This window comes from Haliaeetus leucocephalus, unplaced genomic scaffold (genome assembly GCF_000737465.1).
Source record: "Haliaeetus leucocephalus isolate CR32 unplaced genomic scaffold, Haliaeetus_leucocephalus-4.0 Scaffold840, whole genome shotgun sequence".
Lineage (NCBI taxonomy): Eukaryota > Metazoa > Chordata > Aves > Accipitriformes > Accipitridae > Haliaeetus > Haliaeetus leucocephalus.
Genome location: NW_010973276.1, coordinates 2554245 through 2572745, shown reverse-complemented (window position 1 = coordinate 2572745; position 18501 = coordinate 2554245). Strand labels below are relative to the sequence as shown.

The window sequence follows — 18501 nt, the reverse complement described above, 5'->3', positions numbered from 1 at the left end:
CCCCCCCCCGCAAAAAAGCCAAACCCCCAAACCAAACCTTTTTGCCATTCCCCTTGCACCCGCCACGCTGCTGTCTTGCAGCTCAGGCTTTGGTATAGCTTGTGCTTAAGTAAAAGAAACTAAAAGACAGTCCGGCCCTGGAAATAAGGACTTTGCTTCATGGCACAGAGCTGTTCGTGAAGGATAAAGGGTACCCCTGGATAATCAACACCCGCATCCTATAGGCGCTCTAACACGTCTTCAAAACCCTCCCAGCATCATCTGACATCATAGATAAGTCACTCTAGCAAAACTGACTTCATGGACATCTGGATCAATAGACAAGCCATCCAAACGTTGCAGAAATAGTCGCTTTGCAAAGTTTTGCTATGATCCATAATCAGTAGCATGCGTGTTAGTGATTAATCACATTGTGTCATACCTGAACGTTTGAAGGGTATAAGGACCCTGTGTAAAACCACATTCGGAGTGCCTTGATTTGGCTGGGACACTTCATGCTCCTGAATAAATATTTACCCTTGTAATTCTATACTTTGCGTCCTAGCCTCTCTCTTAGGTTGCACAGGCCAGTTGCAAATTTTCCTAACACCCTCCACACAGTTCGCAGCATGTACCTGAGGAGTGTTGCCCGCACCCCTTACCTGCTCTGCGCCGGGATCTGGCAGCACCCGCAGTGGTTAAGCAAGCGGAGGCAATCTGGATGTTGCCATTATAAAGCCGTGATCTTTGAGGCAAGCGGAGTGCTCCTCCCATCCCCTTACAAGATAGCCACGGGTATGTATTCTCATTTCTCATTTGTTCCTTTTGTTTCTATGCATGGAGGGAAAATAAATACCAGGTGTCCCTGTCAGCCGCCTCTGGTTCTGGTAAGATATTCAAGAACTTGCGATGATGATGATGGTACCCTGTTGTGCCATCCTACGTACTAGAAATGACAGCAACCGGCAGCCGTGTTGACAGCTCCAGGTCAGGGCCTGAACCCATCTGGTAATGAAACTGTCCTGTAGTGAGACCGGCTGATACCACCCGACATTGGTACAGTCCTTCAGCACACTTTAAGAACTCCATGTTTTCACCCCAAGGGTACCACACCAAAAATAGAGGTGAAGTGCCTCAGTTGGGGGAATGCCCAAATTTCTCTCTGTGTCTGGGTAAATTACCCCTGTCCAGCACGTCAGTTCTCATGAGTGCTGGTCGATGTATCAGACCTCAGAGGGATTTCAAGCTAATTTCCCAGTTCTGATGATGCCATACATGCTCTTTCCTGGATTTCTTACTTTTCTCTATGTAGACTGGGAGGCCCGGAATTGTATTCCAGCCGGCACCATCCAGCAAGCTATACTCTCGGGGGGGGGAAATAGTCCCTCTCTGAAGTACACAAGAGGAGAGCTGACAACTGTGGAGTTTTTGCAGGAACTGGGACAGCAGTGCTTTGAGATGGTAAGTCAGCTCCCCCCTCCTCTCTTTGTGCTTCCTGACTGCAGGGAAATGGGATCCTGCAATGTGGTGGTTCAGTGAGGAAAGAGGAGCTTTTAAAAGAAACCCTTTGATGGAAGGGTCTGGATTTACCACCTAGAAAGAATTGCTGTCTGATCACGGCAGACTTTTCACTGCCGTCATCATTCTGGTACGCAGGCGGGATGGTCAGTTGAATCTGTCTTCACTTCCACCAGCCTCTTCCTGCATATTTTGTGACTTTTTTATTTGAAGACGCCTCTAGGATCAGCCGAGATGAGAAGTCAGAGGGTCAGCAACCAGCTGAATGGCTTTTGCTGTTAGTTCATACATGGACCCGCTCAATGGATGGAGACCATGGTCTCTGGGGAGGGTTCTTAAGATCAGTAGGAGTCCCTCCACTACAGCTCCAGGAACACAGTGCAAGAATCCTCTTTTGAATAAAGCCTTTCTGAAACAGCTCAGTCTAAAATGCAGATTCCTTTCCTGCCTGCTGAATGGTAAAGCAGTATTTATCTCTAACCTGCCTTGATTCCATGGCAGGCACAGTCCTAGTGCATTTCTCTTTCCCCAAATCAGCCCTTCATCTCTGCTGCTGCTTCTGCAGAATTAGTAATGTGAGAATGCTTGTTTATTTGGTCTAAGCAATTTAGCTGGGAGATTCACTGACTGCCTTCTGCTGCCAAAGGCAGTACGACAGCAAGATAAGATGATCAGGCAATCTGCCTACCCAGCCACTCTTATTTTCCTCCCTGCTGAAAAACCATTTATGGCTAATTATCATTCTTGGGGGTTTCTCTGGTTTCTTAGGCAAATGTCTGTGTTCCAGTGGACTCTTTTCTCTCGGACTTAATCAGAAATGAGATGATAAAACAGCTCCCCATAATGGCAGAAGCAGTATGGTGTATCCGTGCGGAAGGTCTTAAGACAGCTCTTGTAAGCAACAACTTCTGCCTGCTGAATGGGGAGAGCTTTCTGTGCCTAGACCGAAAGCACTTTGATGTGGTAAGCCTGGATGGATTCTGAAATGCATTTCTGTACCGAGGTCTATAGAAAGCAGCAACTGAAATTCTTTACATGCAGGTACCAAATCAATGGCAACGAGCAGCACATGTTAGTAGACATAAGTGTAACGGTCTGTGAAAATGTTTCCTGGTATAATTAGTTGTACTGTCTGAGCCTTGAAGAGGGTCTGAGTGAGTGGCAGGTACTTGTGCATTTGAAAAATCATTGCAAAATGCCCACGCAACCACAAGTATATGTGTAACAGGCATAGGTAGCAGTGTCAATAAAGGACTTCGGAGCTGTAAGACTATACAAGAAATAAATGTTATTACCCAGTGCCCCTTCCTGCTTTATATTTAGTCCTTACTCTTTTAAAGCTTGTTTCATCCCCAAGAATTGCAAAGCATCCCCTATACTACAAAACATCCCACTACCCCAACATGCTGATCTGCCTGAGCTGATGAGCGGGCAGAGACCCCTCTCCCAGCACGCTTTGCTTTTGCAAAGATGAAGCAGAAGATTAGCCATGAACCTCGAGGCTGGTTCAAGTGGCTTCGCTTTAACAGGCAGCTATAAGGGCTTGGCTCAGCATGACACAAAATTTGCTTTTTTGTGTGCCCCAACTCACATCTTTGAATTTTAGGAGTTTATTCATGATGTAAGTTTGTTTTATAGCCTTGATTAAGACAACAAAATATGCAAAGAAGAGTTGTATAGACACATTTAAAACCTGGGACTGTTAAAGTCATCTTGTCAACATTATGTCATTATCGACTTGACTTTCTGTATATTATGCTAGTGACACTGGTGCCTATGAAGTTCTCTTAGTAGAGTGATGCTCTGTTGTGATGCTCTGTGGTACTTTTCATCCCAGCCTGTTTCAAAGCACTTTAAAAACCATGGCCTATCTAGTGTCATCACTCATGTAGTGTGGCTCTTCTGTAACAGCAGGCAACAGCACTGCACAGTAATTAGTGGGGAAAAAAAATTAATTGAATGTGAATTTCCATTAGCATTGGCTTTTATATCTGTCTAATAGATTAATTTCTATTCCTAGAGTGTCTGTCAGTGCAGGGGTGAAATGCTGCTTGAATTTTTTATGGTTGTGAGGGCAATGTGAGTATTCAGAGACTGACTCAATACTTTTTTGATCCAAATTTGGATAGATGATTATGGTCAACATCTCTGCTGCTATGAAGATTGCTTTGGCATGGTTGATAGGTGTGATGGTCAGGACACCACTTTTCCAGATCATTTGGAAGGTGGTGCACTCCAAGACTTTCTTGGACAGCATTGAGCAATTGGTTCAGCATGGTTTGGGCCATCCAGTGAGTCTCCCACATCATGACATCTCATTGGATATCTTCCATTCGAGGACTGGCTGATCCTGTTTAGCTTATTTGAGCTGACAGAGCCACAGCCAAGGCAACTGGCACCCACACAGTCACTTGAATCACGTCCTATCCAGGTCTGTCAGCCCTCCATTCCCTGTGTCCTTTATTTCACATGTTAATTAGACTGTCAGTCTCTTTCCCACCCTCCCATCCTCCATCTTCAACACTGCACAGATGTTTGTGGTCACAGTAGGCTCATGCATATTCCATTTGTTGTTGCTGTAGATGGTTGAATCTTATCGGGAAGGAATGCACAAGTCAGACCCTCGTATCTACAAGCTGTGCTTGGAGCGCTTGGGTGTTCAGCCCCAGGAATCCATCTTCCTTGACAACAGCAGCCAGAACCTAAAAGCAGCAGCCCAGCTTGGCATTAAAACAGTGAAGGTACAAAGCAATGCAACCAGGGCAGGCCTTGGGTATGGTTTTTAAGTCCAGAAGCTGTGTTTGACTTGAATGGCTCAGGATTTTCAAATGGCAGGGTCAGACTCGTGTTGCCAAGCCTCTTGTTTCAGCCTGTCCTTATTCCTACAAGATGTGGTGGCGTTAAAGCGGAGGATTACTGGCAAAGTCTGCACTGGCCTGTTTCATTCATGGCTCTAAACCCTACAGCCAGTGTAACCTTGGAGTAGTTGCTTCTCCTTCATGGACCTCAGTTCCCTATTAGAGAAACAGCCCTAACCGTGTGGTTGAGACAACCACATCCACCTGATGTGAGAAAATAAGACACGTTTAATAAATTTCTAGAAGCTCTGAGGCTTCATGGATCTGGCAGCTGGGGGGCTGCCTGGTTAACCCCCAGGCTTTGGAGATAGTGAGCACAGGGGTTTTACTTTGGTGAGGGGACCACTGGGGGAAGGACAAGCACAGAACTGGTGGGAAGAGTGAAGTCTGCTCCCCTGGACTGCACACAGGGAGTTTCAGCTCTTAGCCCAGCCCAAGCTCACAGAGCCTATGCCACTATAACAGGTACATCTCCGGGACAGAGACCAAGGCAGGAGGCTCAGCGAGTACTGGTAATGGTGCTCCGTGTTGACAGGGAATGACCCATGAATTCCTGTGTGTCTTAGTGGATCAGTGCCGCTGGACTCACAGATAAATGCATTGCAAGTGTGCAGAGCTCTTTCTTTCCCAGGCAATTTTATCTTATAACTATCACCCAGTGTTACCGTCTCCCTCCTGCTTTCAGGTCGGTGATCTAGAAGTAGCCCTCAAAGAGCTGGAAATCTATCTGGGTTTTCCTTTGCAAGGGTTTGTTCCATATACTCGTTCAGTGAGACCAAGTGCGGAAATCCCAAAAGATCATCTGCAAAAGTACCTTGAAAATGTTCTTGGTGACCACGCAAGAGGTATCATAGTGCTTTTTGCTCTTCAGTCTGAAAGCTCGCATATTCTGGAGCCATTGGCTCTTTCCATCATACGAGAGATGGACTGAAAAAATAATGTTAATGAAAGGCTCCTAATCTCCAAGCAAATGTTGCAGCCATTCAGGTTTCAGTGATCTGTCACTGTTTCCCAGAAATGGGAAACAGCATTTTAGGACTTCCTCATTTGGGAGGGGTTAAGCACAAGTTGCCAAAGAGATGCCAGGAATATTCCTGGCCTGTGAGCCATCTATGAGCTATTACCATTCTTCCCAGGGATTTGGGACACAGGAGCAAGGTGTAGGTTCCTGATTGTTGCAAGTGAGGTCTCAGACCCAGGTGCAGGAAGAAGTAAAACCTGGAGAAGCGGTGAGAAATAATTCTGGCTCATGTTTCTGTCTGCTGACCTTCTGCTCTCAACTCTTCAGGCCCACTAGTGTTACGACAGTTTGGCCATGGACAGTCTACCCGGACCTATTTCATCAAATTTGGAGATCGCTTGCTAGTGCTGAAGAAGGAGCTCTCTGACAGCCTGTGTCCCTCAGGCCCTGCTGTCAGAAGGGAATACAGGTGAGAAGGCAGCTGTGCTCCTCATGCCAGCTGACCAGGGAAGGCTCTTGTAGGAGACCCCAAACAAACCCATCGTAGGGACAGTGCTCTATTCCAGCCTTGGCTTTTCTGTTCCACATCACACACAGTTCACACACCTGCCTCCCACATTGTCCTCCCCTGTATTTTGCACAGCTCTGTATCCTGGTCTATGATCTGTCCATTTGCTACAGCTAGTGTGAGCAGTCCTGGATTAAGAGACAAGGCTGTGCTACCGCCCTGCAGCTCACGGTGAGTGTGCAGTTAGGACCGTGTGCCTGTGAAAAGCATCCTCCCCACTCCTGCACTGTGATCCTTCCAATCTATGGAGCACACCACAGCTCTCCCAGCACATGTCAGAAGACACATGTTTTCACTGTCACCTCTGGCACCTTAGGTGGGAGAGAGGTTGCAGCCCAGCACTGCAACTGAGCAGTGAGGAGCCTCGCTAAGGGCTAGACCTATGCTGGAAGGGTCATGCTGCCAGCCAGTTTGCTGTGCCAGAGGTCTCTGCCTGAGCAGCAGGACTCTTGCGGGGCAGCAGTTGTGATCTCCCCTTAGTTTTCCAGAGTGTGTTGGATAGGTCTTGGGGCTGTGGGCCATATGAAGATTTTAGTGTGCTTCTTTCGCCTACCCCCAACCATGTTACTTTAGTGTACTTAAAACTGAGCACAGGACTCTGATATTGTGTGTCTGCCTAGCAACAGTGCAGTTCTGGTATCAATTCCCTAATGCCTTTCTGTGCTGACATGGCTCTCTGACTCACCCTGGCAGGGTACTGAAGGCACTCTCTGAGGCTGGTGTTCCTGTTCCCACTGTACTTGCTCTCTGCGAGGACACAAGGTAATCTTGTCCCTCAGCTTTCACTCTGTGCTTGATAACTTCAGCCAGATTTCCCCAAAGACAAGGAGAGGAGAGAAGAAGGAGCCAGACCTCACAAAGTGCACTGGTCTAATTAGTGTTTGCCCAATCTTGGGCGAGAGAAGCCTCTAGAAGTTCAAAGGACGGTAACACATTTATTTGGCTTGTTTTAGGTGTGTCCTTATTTTAGCAATTAATCAAAATGCTGTCTTCCTTTGAAAAGCCGCTGTAAAACAGTGTTGTAGGGCTTCCTGCTGACTCAGTATGCTCAGGCTTCCAATAAGGAGGTGATTTTTCTAACTGCCAGATCTCAGACTTGCCCCAAGATCTACAGCCGTGATAGCAGCAAGCCTGCAACCAGGACACCCTGTGCAGCCTGCAGTCAGCACAGCTACGCTCAGATCTCTACTGGCTGCAGTAATAAAGTCTCTGCACTGCAGTTAAATGTGTGTCCACCGTTTATGGTGCTTGCATGCAGTCTGACAGCCTGGCTCCAGAGCCCACTGCAGGGGAGTCAGGGAGACAGTTGGTGCTGTAGCCTGGCCCCAAGCTCAGCTTCCTGGGGCTGGAGAGACCAGGACTGATCATGCCACAGCCGTGGGCCACCACCTGGCAGCCTGAGTTAGGCTTGAGCCCCGGCCACAGCTGGGCATGAGTGCTCAAGTGTTGTTGAGGCTGCTCTTCACCTTACCACGCAGGTGAGGCCTGGGGGGGCATGTTCAAGGTGCAGGTGAGATTTGAAGGGTGGTAGGTAGCAGTATTAACCTCAGACATGCCGATTCCACCTTGCTTCCCCAGCACCCTTGGCACACCTTTCTACCTGATGGAGCACTGTGCTGGCCGTGTCTACAGGGATGTCTCCCTCCCTGCACTGCAGCCTAGCCAGCGGAGGGCTATTTATGCTGCCATGAGTCAAGTCCTCTCCAAGATCCACAGCGTAGACCTCAGAGCAGCCAAGCTGGAGGACCTCGGGGAGCACGGTGAGAGAAGGCTATGAATCCTCTATCACTGTTTTCTTCTCCAGCGTATCAGCATGCACCTTTTATGTGTCTCTTTTGAAGCCTCTTTGTGCCAGTCCCTTTCCCTGAGAGCCTTTGTTCCTCTGTTGCAGGTAATTACATTCAGCAGCAAGTTGAGACCTGGACAAAGCATTATCAAGCTATGGAAACTCATGTTATCCCAGCGATGGAAAGACTCATTGAGTGGCTGCCTCTGCATTTTCCTGAATATCAGAAGACGACAGTTGTGCATGGTGATTTCAGGTACTGCTTGGCTGACAGCACTGCCCTGGAGCACATCCCAGGCAGTAGAGAGGGAGAGAGAGTGTAAAGCAGTATGCAGACTCCAAAGAGATGCTGAGTTGGGCTGGCGCAGCAGCTTCATAGCAGTCTGAAAGCTGGGCTCTGGGTCAAGTTCAGCATCCCCCAGGTAATGAGATCTAGAGGGCCACGAGCCCTTCGCATCTGTCATGAGAAACATACTCCAAGAGCTCTGACTGGTGCTGTCTTGCACCCAGAGCTCTTGCATTTTCCCCAGTATTTATCTGCCTACTGATCTGTGGTAGTTTAAAGCAGTACTCGTTTGAGAGCAGGAAAACTAGGGGCAGGAACTGAAAGCCTGGACTCCTGATGTCTGATTCCAGTCTTGCTGCCTCACTGGTGTTTCAGTTTCTTTGCCCAACCACTGCAAACACTGCTCTAACACCAGGGGATCATCAGCTCTTTCTGCAATACTCAGAAATCAGTCCTGGTGCATCTTGCTGGTGGTATTTGGTGCTTAAAGAGTTTGGGTGGCTGGTGAGATGCTGCAGGATGTATGGCAAAACCTGCCAATGTCACAGGTGAAGTCATGCAAGAGCCTGGTGGCTGGGGACAGAGGTGAGGGATGCTGAGAGCTACTTCTGTGTTGTCAGACCCTGTCTGCCAGGGCTGTGAGGCTGCAGCATAGGCGTGTGCCAGTTCTGGGCCAAGGCTCCTTCCCTCAAGGTTTAGCACACACAGTTCCAGTGTGACTGGAAGCTGGTGAGCTCTCTGCACCCTGGCAGGATGGCTGCCCTCTCTATTTCCTCCTCAATAGGCTGCTGCCCTCTCCTGGGGCTCAAACTGGTGAAGGCTGTACTGCACATAATCTACAGCACATGACAGTGCAGGGCCTGGAGTTACTGTGTGCCTTTGAAATGACCAGAAGATCCCCCTGGGCAGTGACTTACCTGCTTCACTTTTTGGCTAGCCTGTGCTATAACATCTGTTAATGATCTGAGGTGCTGAATAACTTTGCTTCATTCTTCAAAGCACAGTTCAGTTCAGTTCATCATCAACCAGGGAGTTCACTATTCAGTAATCTCAGTCCTCTCTGACCTATGCTTGCAGAAATCAATGTTTCACTTGTGCAGCCTCCCAAAGGACTCAGCAATTTTTGCAGAGAGTGAAGAGCACTGGAAAGCACCTACTGCTGCTGAGCGCTGGGATTTTTTTCCCCCCTCTTGAGACTTTTCTGATCTCTTTTTCCCTCCAATACAGGATGGACAACCTGGTCTTTCATCCAGACAGGCCAGAAATCCTTGCTGTCCTTGGCTGGAAGCTTTCAACTCTAGGAGATCCCATCTCTGATTTGGCGAATAACTGTATGGCCTACTTCCTGCCACCTCACTTTAATGCACTGAGAGGTACAGAGAGGGGCAAAGTCACGTTTGACACATGGAGAGAGGAACCAGAGTTCAGAAACAGATTAGCTCCTGCTCAGAGAGCTCAGCTGACAGTTGGGCTCATTGCAGCTGGAAAAGGCTGTGGGTCTCGTACCATATTGCCTGCTCTGCCCTTTCTCCCCTTCCTGAAGAACTCTCCATCCCTCCAGGGTGGAAACATCTTTCTGCATGTGCAGTAATCACTGTGGCATAGTTGCCCCATCCCCAGTTTGTCTCATATCTACCACCCATTTGGCAGATACTCTGCCACGCGCTCCCTGTCCTGGTTGGTACTGTCACCCTGTTCATGCACATGAACCTTTGTTAGCAGTCATGTCAGGGAAGGCCCCAGAGAGGAGAGCCCTGCTTCACAGCTTGCAAAACTGAATTTAAAAATTAGTTTGGATTATTTTCCCTCTCACTTCAGCTGTAAAGCTGGGGAACTTTTTTGGGTGGAAAGCTTTGAACGAGGCCAGCCCAGAAGGGGTTTGTCCACAAAGTTATACACTTGTTAAAAAGAACAATATAGGGGTAAACAGGGAGGAAAATTATTCCGTTGTTTAAGAGGAAGATCCATCAGTCACTGCTTTCACAATATCACCCCAATGAAGAAAACTGCCCCGAATGCATTTCACCTATGTGGGTTCGTGCCAAACCCCCATTGTTATGTATGGAAACAGCATGGCAGCAGTGCAGGTGTTGGATGGGTGCAGGCATCTCCACTGCTCCACAGCTGCATGGCTCTGCCAGAGCCTCACAGCATCCCTAGAAAGCTCTGAGCTCCTCACTGTCTGCTGCTTCACTGTTGCCTCTTCACATCTTCCAGGCTTGAGGAAGTGTGATTTGGGGCACCTGGGAGTCCCCACGGCAGAGGAGTATTCCCAGATGTACTGTGGCCACATGGGAGTGGGGTGTCCTGAGAACTGGAATTTCTACATGGCCTTTGCCTTTTTCCGACTGGCTGCAATGCTGCAGGGACTCCATAAACACTCTCTGACAGGTGAGGAATCCAACACACCAGCCCTGTTCTGCACAGGTCTCCAGCCAGGGCACAGACACGTGAGCACTGGTATGGGGAGAGGTCTCACACTGAACCGGGGGGAGGTGGGAACCCGCAGCATGTGCTGCAGGGTTTAGACACTCTTGGCTGTGAATCCTGAGAGCTCCGAAATTCCAGGTGCTACAGCAAAGTGTGGCATATCTGGCAGTCTTGGGCTTTCAGCATAGAGCTTTTCTGGAAAATAAGGGCTCAGAATGAGCCCTTTTTTTTTCACCTCTGCGTTTGGAGATGAGTGACCTGGAAGCAATCACCCAGCGAGTTATTGTTGCATGTAGGCAAGAGGGATGGGAATAGAGTGTCCTGTAAAGCACAGAGCTCCCTCCCTGCTCCAGCACAGGCTTTGGAGAGCATGAGGCTGCTGTAACCTCTCCGGCAGGTTGTGTTGTGTAGTCACGTTGTGTCCTACAAACAGAAGAAGGGGCCAAAGGGGAGCACACACAGGGCATTTCCCCAGCAGCTGCTTTTTGCTGGATGCAAGGTCTGGTCTGTTCCTGTTTGCTGTTTGTGCTGATCAGAGGTTGCTGTGTGATCTCTTTCCTTTCATGGTAGAACTGAGCAGAGGGCAGAGTTCAGAGCTCAGAGCCGTGTCCTAGAGGTGGAGCTCTCAGACCTTCAAAGTAAGCACCACCTTCGAAGAGAGACTCAAAAGCAGGGAAGTGGTGTGAACTCTCAGTGCTGTTTATCTGCATACATCAGGTCTGGCCTGGGAGTCGTTATCAGAGGAAAAACAAGACGTTATTTTTTGTATTCCTTAGAAAGGACTCTCCTCGAGGCTGGACCAGACAAGGGTACATGGCGCTGTTTGGGGTGTGACTACATAACATGGGCTCTTTCAAACAAAGATATCCTATTCTGTTGTCCCCAGGGAGGCCAGCCCCAGGTGAAAGCAGCCGAGAGGATACAGAGTTCGTGGCCAACCTGGCTTGGGAGTTTGCCATAAAAGAAGGATTCCGTGTGTTTGACAGCCTCCCCACCGCAAAGCCTCTCGCACGATGTTACAGCACCTGGGCCAGGCGAGGGCCGTTCCTCAGAAGGAGCTATGGTGCCTGGCCTCGTCCTGGGGCAGCTCTTGTGCCCAAAGTTCCCCTGGTTACTCCCCCCACCAGCCTGTTGGGGATGGCCCAGGGTCTTTACTGCAAGCTGGAAAAGATCATGGACATCCAGTGGGGTTTCCTGATTTCCCAGCCCAGATGGACTCCACGTCCTCTTCCAGAACTGAAGGTGAGACATCTTCCTCCCTAAAGATGCTTTGCTGCACCTGCACCAGGATGGGGGATTGTGGCATGCCTCTGAGTGCCCTTGCTTTCCTGATCACATCAGACTTTTGGCATTCACAGAGTCCAGTGGCTTGGAGAAAGGGGGCCGGGTTCCCATTGCTGGCTACGTTCGAGTAACAGAGTTAATAGTCTGGGGAACAGCAATTTCAGAAGCTGGCACTCCCTTCCAAGATGAGCAGATTAACGCCAGCCCAGATGTAATCACTGGTGCTACTCCACCAAGGTCCTGCCATCAGTGTTGATGGAGTCCCCAGAGCTTGGCTGGACTTGGACTTTTCAACTCCTGCCAGTCCAGCCCCTTGCTTATTCCCTTCCCCTGTCAGGGGGAAGCCTCGCTGCTGCCTCTGTGTGGAAAAGGCTAATTAATTCTCTTTGTAAGAATCCTTCCCAGTACCTCCTTGGGAGGTCCCTCAGGTAGGGCAGGGAGCTGCTTGCAAGCTCCACAGCTTCATTTCCTCCTCTGTGTTCTCTTATCCTCCTCTCCCTGGCTGGGGCTGTCCCTGCAGTTGTCCCCATCAGCAAACAGTTGCCTGCCCAGCGATAAGCCGAGTGTGATCAGGCCCTTGGCAGTGCAGGCTCTGGGATGCCACTTGGACTTTGGCCCTGTCACTGTCCTGGGCTCTCCTCTGCAGAGCAGGTGCTGCTGCAGCCCTGAACCCTCAAAATGGAGGGACATTGGTCATTCCTGGTATGGTGGTGAGGAAGCAGAAACCAGCTCCCAAAGTGACTTGCCCATGGTCATGTGGTAGGTCAGTGGCAGAGATGGGAGTAGCATTAGCTCTTGAACTGTAGAGTTTTAATTACACATCTCTTCCTTCTGCCAGTGCAAGGCAGGTCAGGTCAATACGCAGGTATCAGGACACCTGAGTCCTCTGCCTGGCCTCTGCAAACTGTCTGGTTTCTCTGTGCTTCCACTTCCCAGTGCTGCTGGTGGCCATGGTGTGGCTCAGTGAGCTTGTGGCTCTGGGCTGGCTGGTATTGCAAACATTTATCGGGAGTGGTGTCATAAGTAATCGTTCACAGACACACAGTGTGTCACAGAAGCAAACATCCCTATGCTTGGGTTGCTACTGAGATTATATTCTTAATGTATTCTAGTGACACTATCAAATTCTAGTGGGTTACTTAACTGCCTTTTAGCTGCCAAAAAAAAATATCCCATCTGGTGTTCAGCCCTTCAGAAACATTTCCTTGTGCTCTGGCAAAAACCAGCAAACCCCAGCATTTCAGGGTGCTTAGCAGCTGATCCACTGAGAAGGTGGAAAGGGAGGTGAAACAGCAGCTCTGAGGAATTCAGAAGTGCTGAGATGAGCAGATCTCCTCACCCTTCTTCCAAACGCTTATCTTCAGAGCTTGGGGGGAGTCACCAAGTCTCCAAACATCAGGGCTGCCTTGCTGTCTCTACTCCATGCCTTGGGCTTGTGATGGAGACACTGCTCCTTGTTTGGGGAACCATAGAGCCCCCTCATCCCTGCCATCTCTCCATCCATCCCACTGCTTTTTCCCTTGGCATCACCCCTGCACTGTCAACCTTTGCTGTGGAAGTGTGTTGTGAAAGGCAGGGGGGGACTCTTGCTGCCCTCGGCAGAAAGATAATGCAGTAGAGTGTTAAACAGCCAAGTAGTCCTGGCCTGGGACTGTCACAGTGCTCATAAGCTGGGCAAGGGCCAAGGGAAAGGGCAAGCCTGCCTCGTGCCAGCTGGCACTGCAGGAGTAAGAGGTTTGTCCCAGTGAGCTTGGCAGTGAGATGCTCTTGGCTGAGGCACTCTTGCTGAACAGGGCAGCATCTCAGCTGATCCTGCCATGTCCCGCACGGGGAGCCAGCAGACTTTGCACACTGGTCCTGACGGTTGCCCGTCCCCACAGTTCTCTGGGGAGATCCTCTCCAGAGGAGCAGAGGAAAGCTCAGTTTCTCTTTCAAAGCAAGCATAAAAGCGTCTGGCCAAAGCACTGGTGTCATGGTTTAACCCCAGCCAGCATCTAAGCACTATGCAGCCGCTCCATCATTCCCCCTCCTCAAATGGACAGGGAAGAGAAAATATAACAAAAGGCTTGTGGGTTGACATAAGGACAGGGAGAAATCACTCAAACAATTACTGTCATGGGCAAAACAGACTCGACTTGGGGAAAATTAACTTATTGCCGATCAAACCAGAGTAGGGTAATGAGAAATAAAACCAAATCTTAAAACACCTTCCCCCCACCCCTCCCTTCTTCCTGGGCACAACTTCACACCTAACTCCACCAGCAGCGCAGGGGGACGGGGAATGAGGGTTGGGGTCAGTTCATCACACATTGTCTCTGCCGTTCCTTCCTCTTCAGGGGGAGGACTCCTCACTCTTCCCCAGCTTCAGCGTGGGGTCCCTCCCATGGGAGACAGTTCTCCATGAGCTTCTCCAACGTGCATCCTTCCCACAGGCTGCAGTTCTTCATGAACTGCTCCAGCGTGGGTCCCTTCCATGGGGTGCAGTCCTTCAGGAACAGACTGCTCCAGCATGGGTCCCCCGTGGGGTCACAAGTCCTGCCAGAAAACCTGCTCCAGTGTGGGCTCCTCTCTCCAGAGATCCGCAGGTCCTGCCAGGAGCCTGCTCCAGTGCAGGCTTCCCATGGGGTCACAGCCTCCTTCAGGCATCCCCCTGCTCCGGTGTGGGGTCCTCCCCGGGCTGCAGGTGGATATCTGCTCCCCCGTGGACCTCCCTGGGCTGCAGGGGGACAGCCTGCCTCACCATGGTCTTCACCACAGGCTGCAGGGGAATCTCTGCTCTGGCACCTGGAGCATCTCCTCCCCCTCCTTCTTCACTGACCTTAGTGTCTGCAGGGTTGTTTCTCTTACATGTTCTCACTCCTCTCTCCAGCTGCAGTTTCTGTCCCACAGCAACTTTTTTTTCCCTTCTTAAATCTTGTTATCCCAGAGGCACTGCCCCCGTCGCTGATGGGCTCAGTCTTGGCCAGCAGCGGGCCTGTCTTGGAGCCGGCTGGCATTGGCTCTGTCAGACACAGGGGAAGCTTCTAGCAGCTTCTCACAGAAGCCACCCCTATAACGCCCCCCCGCTATCAAAACTTTGCCATGCAAAGCCAATACAACTGGGCACACAGCTGCACTCCCAGCCTGGGAAGGAGCCAGGACTGGCTATCAGAGCGGGCCAGCACCAGGGCAGGGGGATGTAGGAGGATGTAACTTGTCTTGTCCTCCTCCATCAGGCAGAGAGTGCCAGGACCAAACCAGTGGCTCTGATGATGACTGCAAAGGCCATGGATCAGGACAGCCAGGTGAGCAGACACATGTGCCTAACATCTGACCCTTCTCTGGCCCAAACAAAGCAACACAGGGACATCTCCCTTCAGGGGCCTCCTCCACACCAGGAATGAGGCATTGCAGTCTAGGGCCCGTGAGTACAAGAGGTGATTTGTCCTGTCTGTTGTGGCATCCCAGGTGAGGACATTTCCCCAGTGCTGTGTTCCCCAAGGCATTTGGAAGGGGCTGGGGCATTTGCTACTATCCTTCCCTGGTCCTGCAGCCCCTTACTTGCCCGGTGTGGGCTTTGATCTTACTCTCACACAGGTTTCTGGAGCAGAGCATCTCAGCAGTGCAGACCCCAGCCTGGTGCTTCACTTGGACCTGAGCTCCATGTCTGGCTGAAGGTCCTGCATGGTTCACAGGACAGCGCTCTCCAAACCAAAGCTAAGCCACTACCTGCAGCACTGGAGAGCCTTGGACATAAGACTAAACCAGCCACTCCGGCATGGGAGAAGTCATGCTAACAGCAGCCTGGGAGCTTCTGAATTTCAGTGGTGTTTGCTGGTATCTGGTATCTGGGCTCAGTGCCTTTATTGCCAGCCTCAATAAGTATGGGGCAAAATCCACCCTTGGATCATGAGGTTGCAGGCAGTCAATACTGGCCTTGCAGTGGGGAGAGTTGGTCAGGAGTGACCAGGCTAAGGGTGCAAGTCTTGGTTTTGGGAATAAAGAAAATGGAGCAGGGTGTCTCTCCTCCTTCACCACAACAGCCCCAGCAACTGCAGATGCTAGAAGAGTCCTTGGTGGGGAGGGGAACTGAATCAGGTCCTCGAGGACTCTGGATTCAGGGGAGACTCCGGAGCTGAGGCAGTACCTGGCCCCTGGAGCTGGGAGGAACTGGGAAGACCCATGGTCTCATGACTGCAGTGGATGCCTCTGGGTTTCTTTGGGGACCACAGAGGATGCAGACTGGATCGATGAGGGCTTTCAGTGCTTCACAGAGGTCAGCAGCAAGGGGAGAACTGTGGGAACAATTATGGTAATTCCTGGGCTCTTTATGTGTAGTCTAGTATTAATTCAATATTAAAGTGATGAGCACACTTCTCTGAATTCTTCTCCAGCTTCTCCAGCACAGGTGCAGCCTCACAGTCCGCTTTCACAAGGCCACATCCATCTGCCCAGGGTTGCCACCACATCCCGGCTCTCAGGGGCACAAGGGAGGCTGCGGAGGAGCCCTGGGGCAGCGGTGCTGGCTGCTCAACACCAGGGCGGTAGGGCTGTAGGGAAGCCTTGTAACCTGAGCTTTGGTTTCTCCCAGGCTCCAGGGTGAAATTGTACCTCTCCCCCAAGCACTTGGTTCTGCTGTGGAGGGGGGCGGGAGCCTGTATCTGAGCCTCTATCTGCCCAGCCCAGAGAGCTGGGATGATTTCCTAGAAGGCACCTGGCCTTTGCGCCTCCCACCATCTCATCTTTCAGGCAGGCTCAATTCCAGGCAGCTATTGCAGGTCTGAGAGCTTGAGGCTGAGAGTTGGGTCTGCCGTGAAGGTGTTTCCTCCATTGCACGTGGTTTTAGTGCCACTGGGTTTGTCTGCTAAGCCCCGGGGAAGGGAAGGGTCCTGCTCAAGAGGACCAAAAGCATTAACACAGGGCTAATGCTCAATGTTATCGGTTGTCCATCCAGGTGTCAGCAGAAGACACACAGAGGACGGCATATGGGAGCTTAGCCCTAAGCAGGGCTTGGCTGGAGCTCAGTTCTGAGATGTGCCCTGTGGATACACAGCCTGACCCAGTCCCTCTGGGAGAGGCACAGTGCACACAGGCACATCTCTACCCATGAAACAGGTCTTTCTGGCACCTCCTAAAAGTGGTTTAACACATGCAGGTCTGCAGTAGGAGGGAGAACTTGTTGGAACAAGTGGTTGTCATGAGTGCCACCTCCTAAAGGGCTGCCCAGGACCCACTGTCTGGGGCCACAAAGAGGAATTAGTCACCCTTCAGGAGATATGGGTGACCAAGGATGAGAGAGGCTGAGATCCAGTGCAAGAGGATTTCTATTCAGCTGATCTAGGAAACACGCAGCCTAATCTGAGTCTGCTGGATAACCTTGGGCAGTCGAGTTGCCTCTCCGGGCTTCGTGGTTCCTCCCTGCAAAATGGGGCTGATATTCCCCTCTTGAGTGAAATGCCTGGAGCCCTGCAGATGCAGGAACTGCCACCGTGCTACCACCAAGACTTTCAGCGACGTGAGTCTTCCAGGGCAGTTGAAACTATTTTTGAATCGACATATTGTACAATTTTTCTGGCCCCTTTAATAAACCAGAGCCATCCACCCCCAGTTACCCTTCACAGACCCCTCACTAAAGGAGCCAAAGAGGTGCTGTCAGATGCAGGGTGATTACCACAGGTTTATTCTGGAGGTTAAAAACTCTTTGTATTTTTAGTCTGTGCCTTCCTTAGTGATGGTGATGATAACTTGAGAACATCTCTGTTCCCTGCAAGTGAATCTGCCCTTTGGCACACTGAAGTTGCACAAGGCATCTTAAGCAAACAAAGAAGAGGCCTTTAGCCATTGTTGGGAGCGATTTTACAAAGCCTCTCATTTGCATGCACCAAGCAATGTTCCTCTTGTGAAAATACTTTGCTGGCTTTGTTCCTCTTCTCCGGTACACAGTAGTTTCTTTTTTAGATTCCTGTGTGCTCCCCAAGGGCAGCATGTCCAGGTAACCAGGGATGCCCAACCGTTTACCTCATCACACCACCTTGCCCAAAAAACTAACCAGCACAACAGAGGCGTTTCTGGTTTTCCTCTGCCTTTCTCGTTGCCTGTGCAAAGTTCCCTGGGCACGGACAGGGACAGCGCCGGTGCCGGACACGGATGAGGCACCGCCGGTGCACCAAACCACGCCGTGCCAATGTGATTTGAACTTGAGCTGGGCTTGAGCCGACCCGCATGGGGATGAACTTGAGCTGTGCCCAGCTGAGCCATGCTGTGCTGATCCGAACGGGACCTAGCTGAGCCCAGCCGAGCCAAACTGCGCTGCCCGAACCGAGCCCAACCAGACCCGAGCCGAGCCGAACCGAGCTGTGCCAAGCCGCTTCCTTTCGGGCCGTGCTGATGCGGACAGAACCCAGCCCAGCCCTGCCGGACCCGGCCTAGCTGGGCTCCCCCCCCTCCCCGAAGCCGGGCCGTGCCAAGGCGGAGCGGGGGCGGTGCGGGGGGCGGTGCGGGGGGCGGTGCGGGGCCGCCCCGGAGAACCGGGGGCCGCGCCCGCTGCCCAGCCCGGCTCAGCGCAGCATGTTGCGCACGGTGGTTCGCGTTTCTCGGCTCTGCCGCGGCCCGGCCCGGCTCGGTTCGCCCTTCTCGGCCGCCGCCGCCTCCTCCGCCATCCCGGCGCCCAACCCCCGTCCCGATATCGCCTTCAACAAGGTAGGGCCGCGCCGGGGGCCGGCGCCGGCCGCGTCCCCGCGGCGGGTGAGCGCGTCCCGGCCGCTGCCCGCGGGCAGCCCCGCTTGGCAGCTGCGGTGGCTTCCCCGGGAGCGAGCTGGGCTGGGACGGGGGCCCTGGGGCTCCCCGGCTCGG

The 18501-nt window shown here is 51.4% G+C and overlaps 2 protein-coding genes across 4 annotated transcripts in view; both read left to right on the top strand.

Moving 5' to 3' along the window:
* Positions 1-18117, top strand: part of ACAD10 (acyl-CoA dehydrogenase family, member 10) — an 18269-nt gene extending 152 nt beyond the window's left edge. Inside the window, exons 2-15 of one of the 2 annotated variants that reach the window (XM_010582130.1) lie at positions 601-774; positions 1292-1440; positions 2266-2460; positions 4080-4238; positions 5041-5200; positions 5644-5785; positions 6578-6646; positions 7463-7644; positions 7776-7926; positions 9184-9329; positions 10174-10347; positions 11273-11628; positions 14886-14954; positions 15247-18117. In XM_010582130.1, coding sequence (XP_010580432.1) covers positions 609-774; positions 1292-1440; positions 2266-2460; positions 4080-4238; positions 5041-5200; positions 5644-5785; positions 6578-6646; positions 7463-7644; positions 7776-7926; positions 9184-9329; positions 10174-10347; positions 11273-11628; positions 14886-14954; positions 15247-15324 — 2196 coding nt within the window. In that variant the 5' untranslated portion in view covers positions 601-608 and the 3' untranslated portion in view covers positions 15325-18117. Of the gene's footprint in view, positions 1-600; positions 775-1291; positions 1441-2265; positions 2461-4079; positions 4239-5040; positions 5201-5643; positions 5786-6577; positions 6647-7462; positions 7645-7775; positions 7927-9183; positions 9330-10173; positions 10348-11272; positions 11629-14885; positions 14955-15246 lie in introns of those variants that run through there. The other variant, XM_010582131.1, reaches the window with a different exon arrangement.
* Positions 18118-18190: 73 nt separating this feature from the next.
* ALDH2 (aldehyde dehydrogenase 2 family (mitochondrial)) overlaps positions 18191-18501 on the top strand; it is a 10135-nt gene continuing 9824 nt past the window's right edge. The window contains exon 1 of one of the 2 annotated variants that reach the window (XM_010582133.1): positions 18191-18348. In XM_010582133.1, coding sequence (XP_010580435.1) covers positions 18217-18348 — 132 coding nt within the window. In that variant the 5' untranslated portion in view covers positions 18191-18216. Of the gene's footprint in view, positions 18394-18501 lie in introns of both variants that reach the window. The other variant, XM_010582132.1, reaches the window with a different exon arrangement.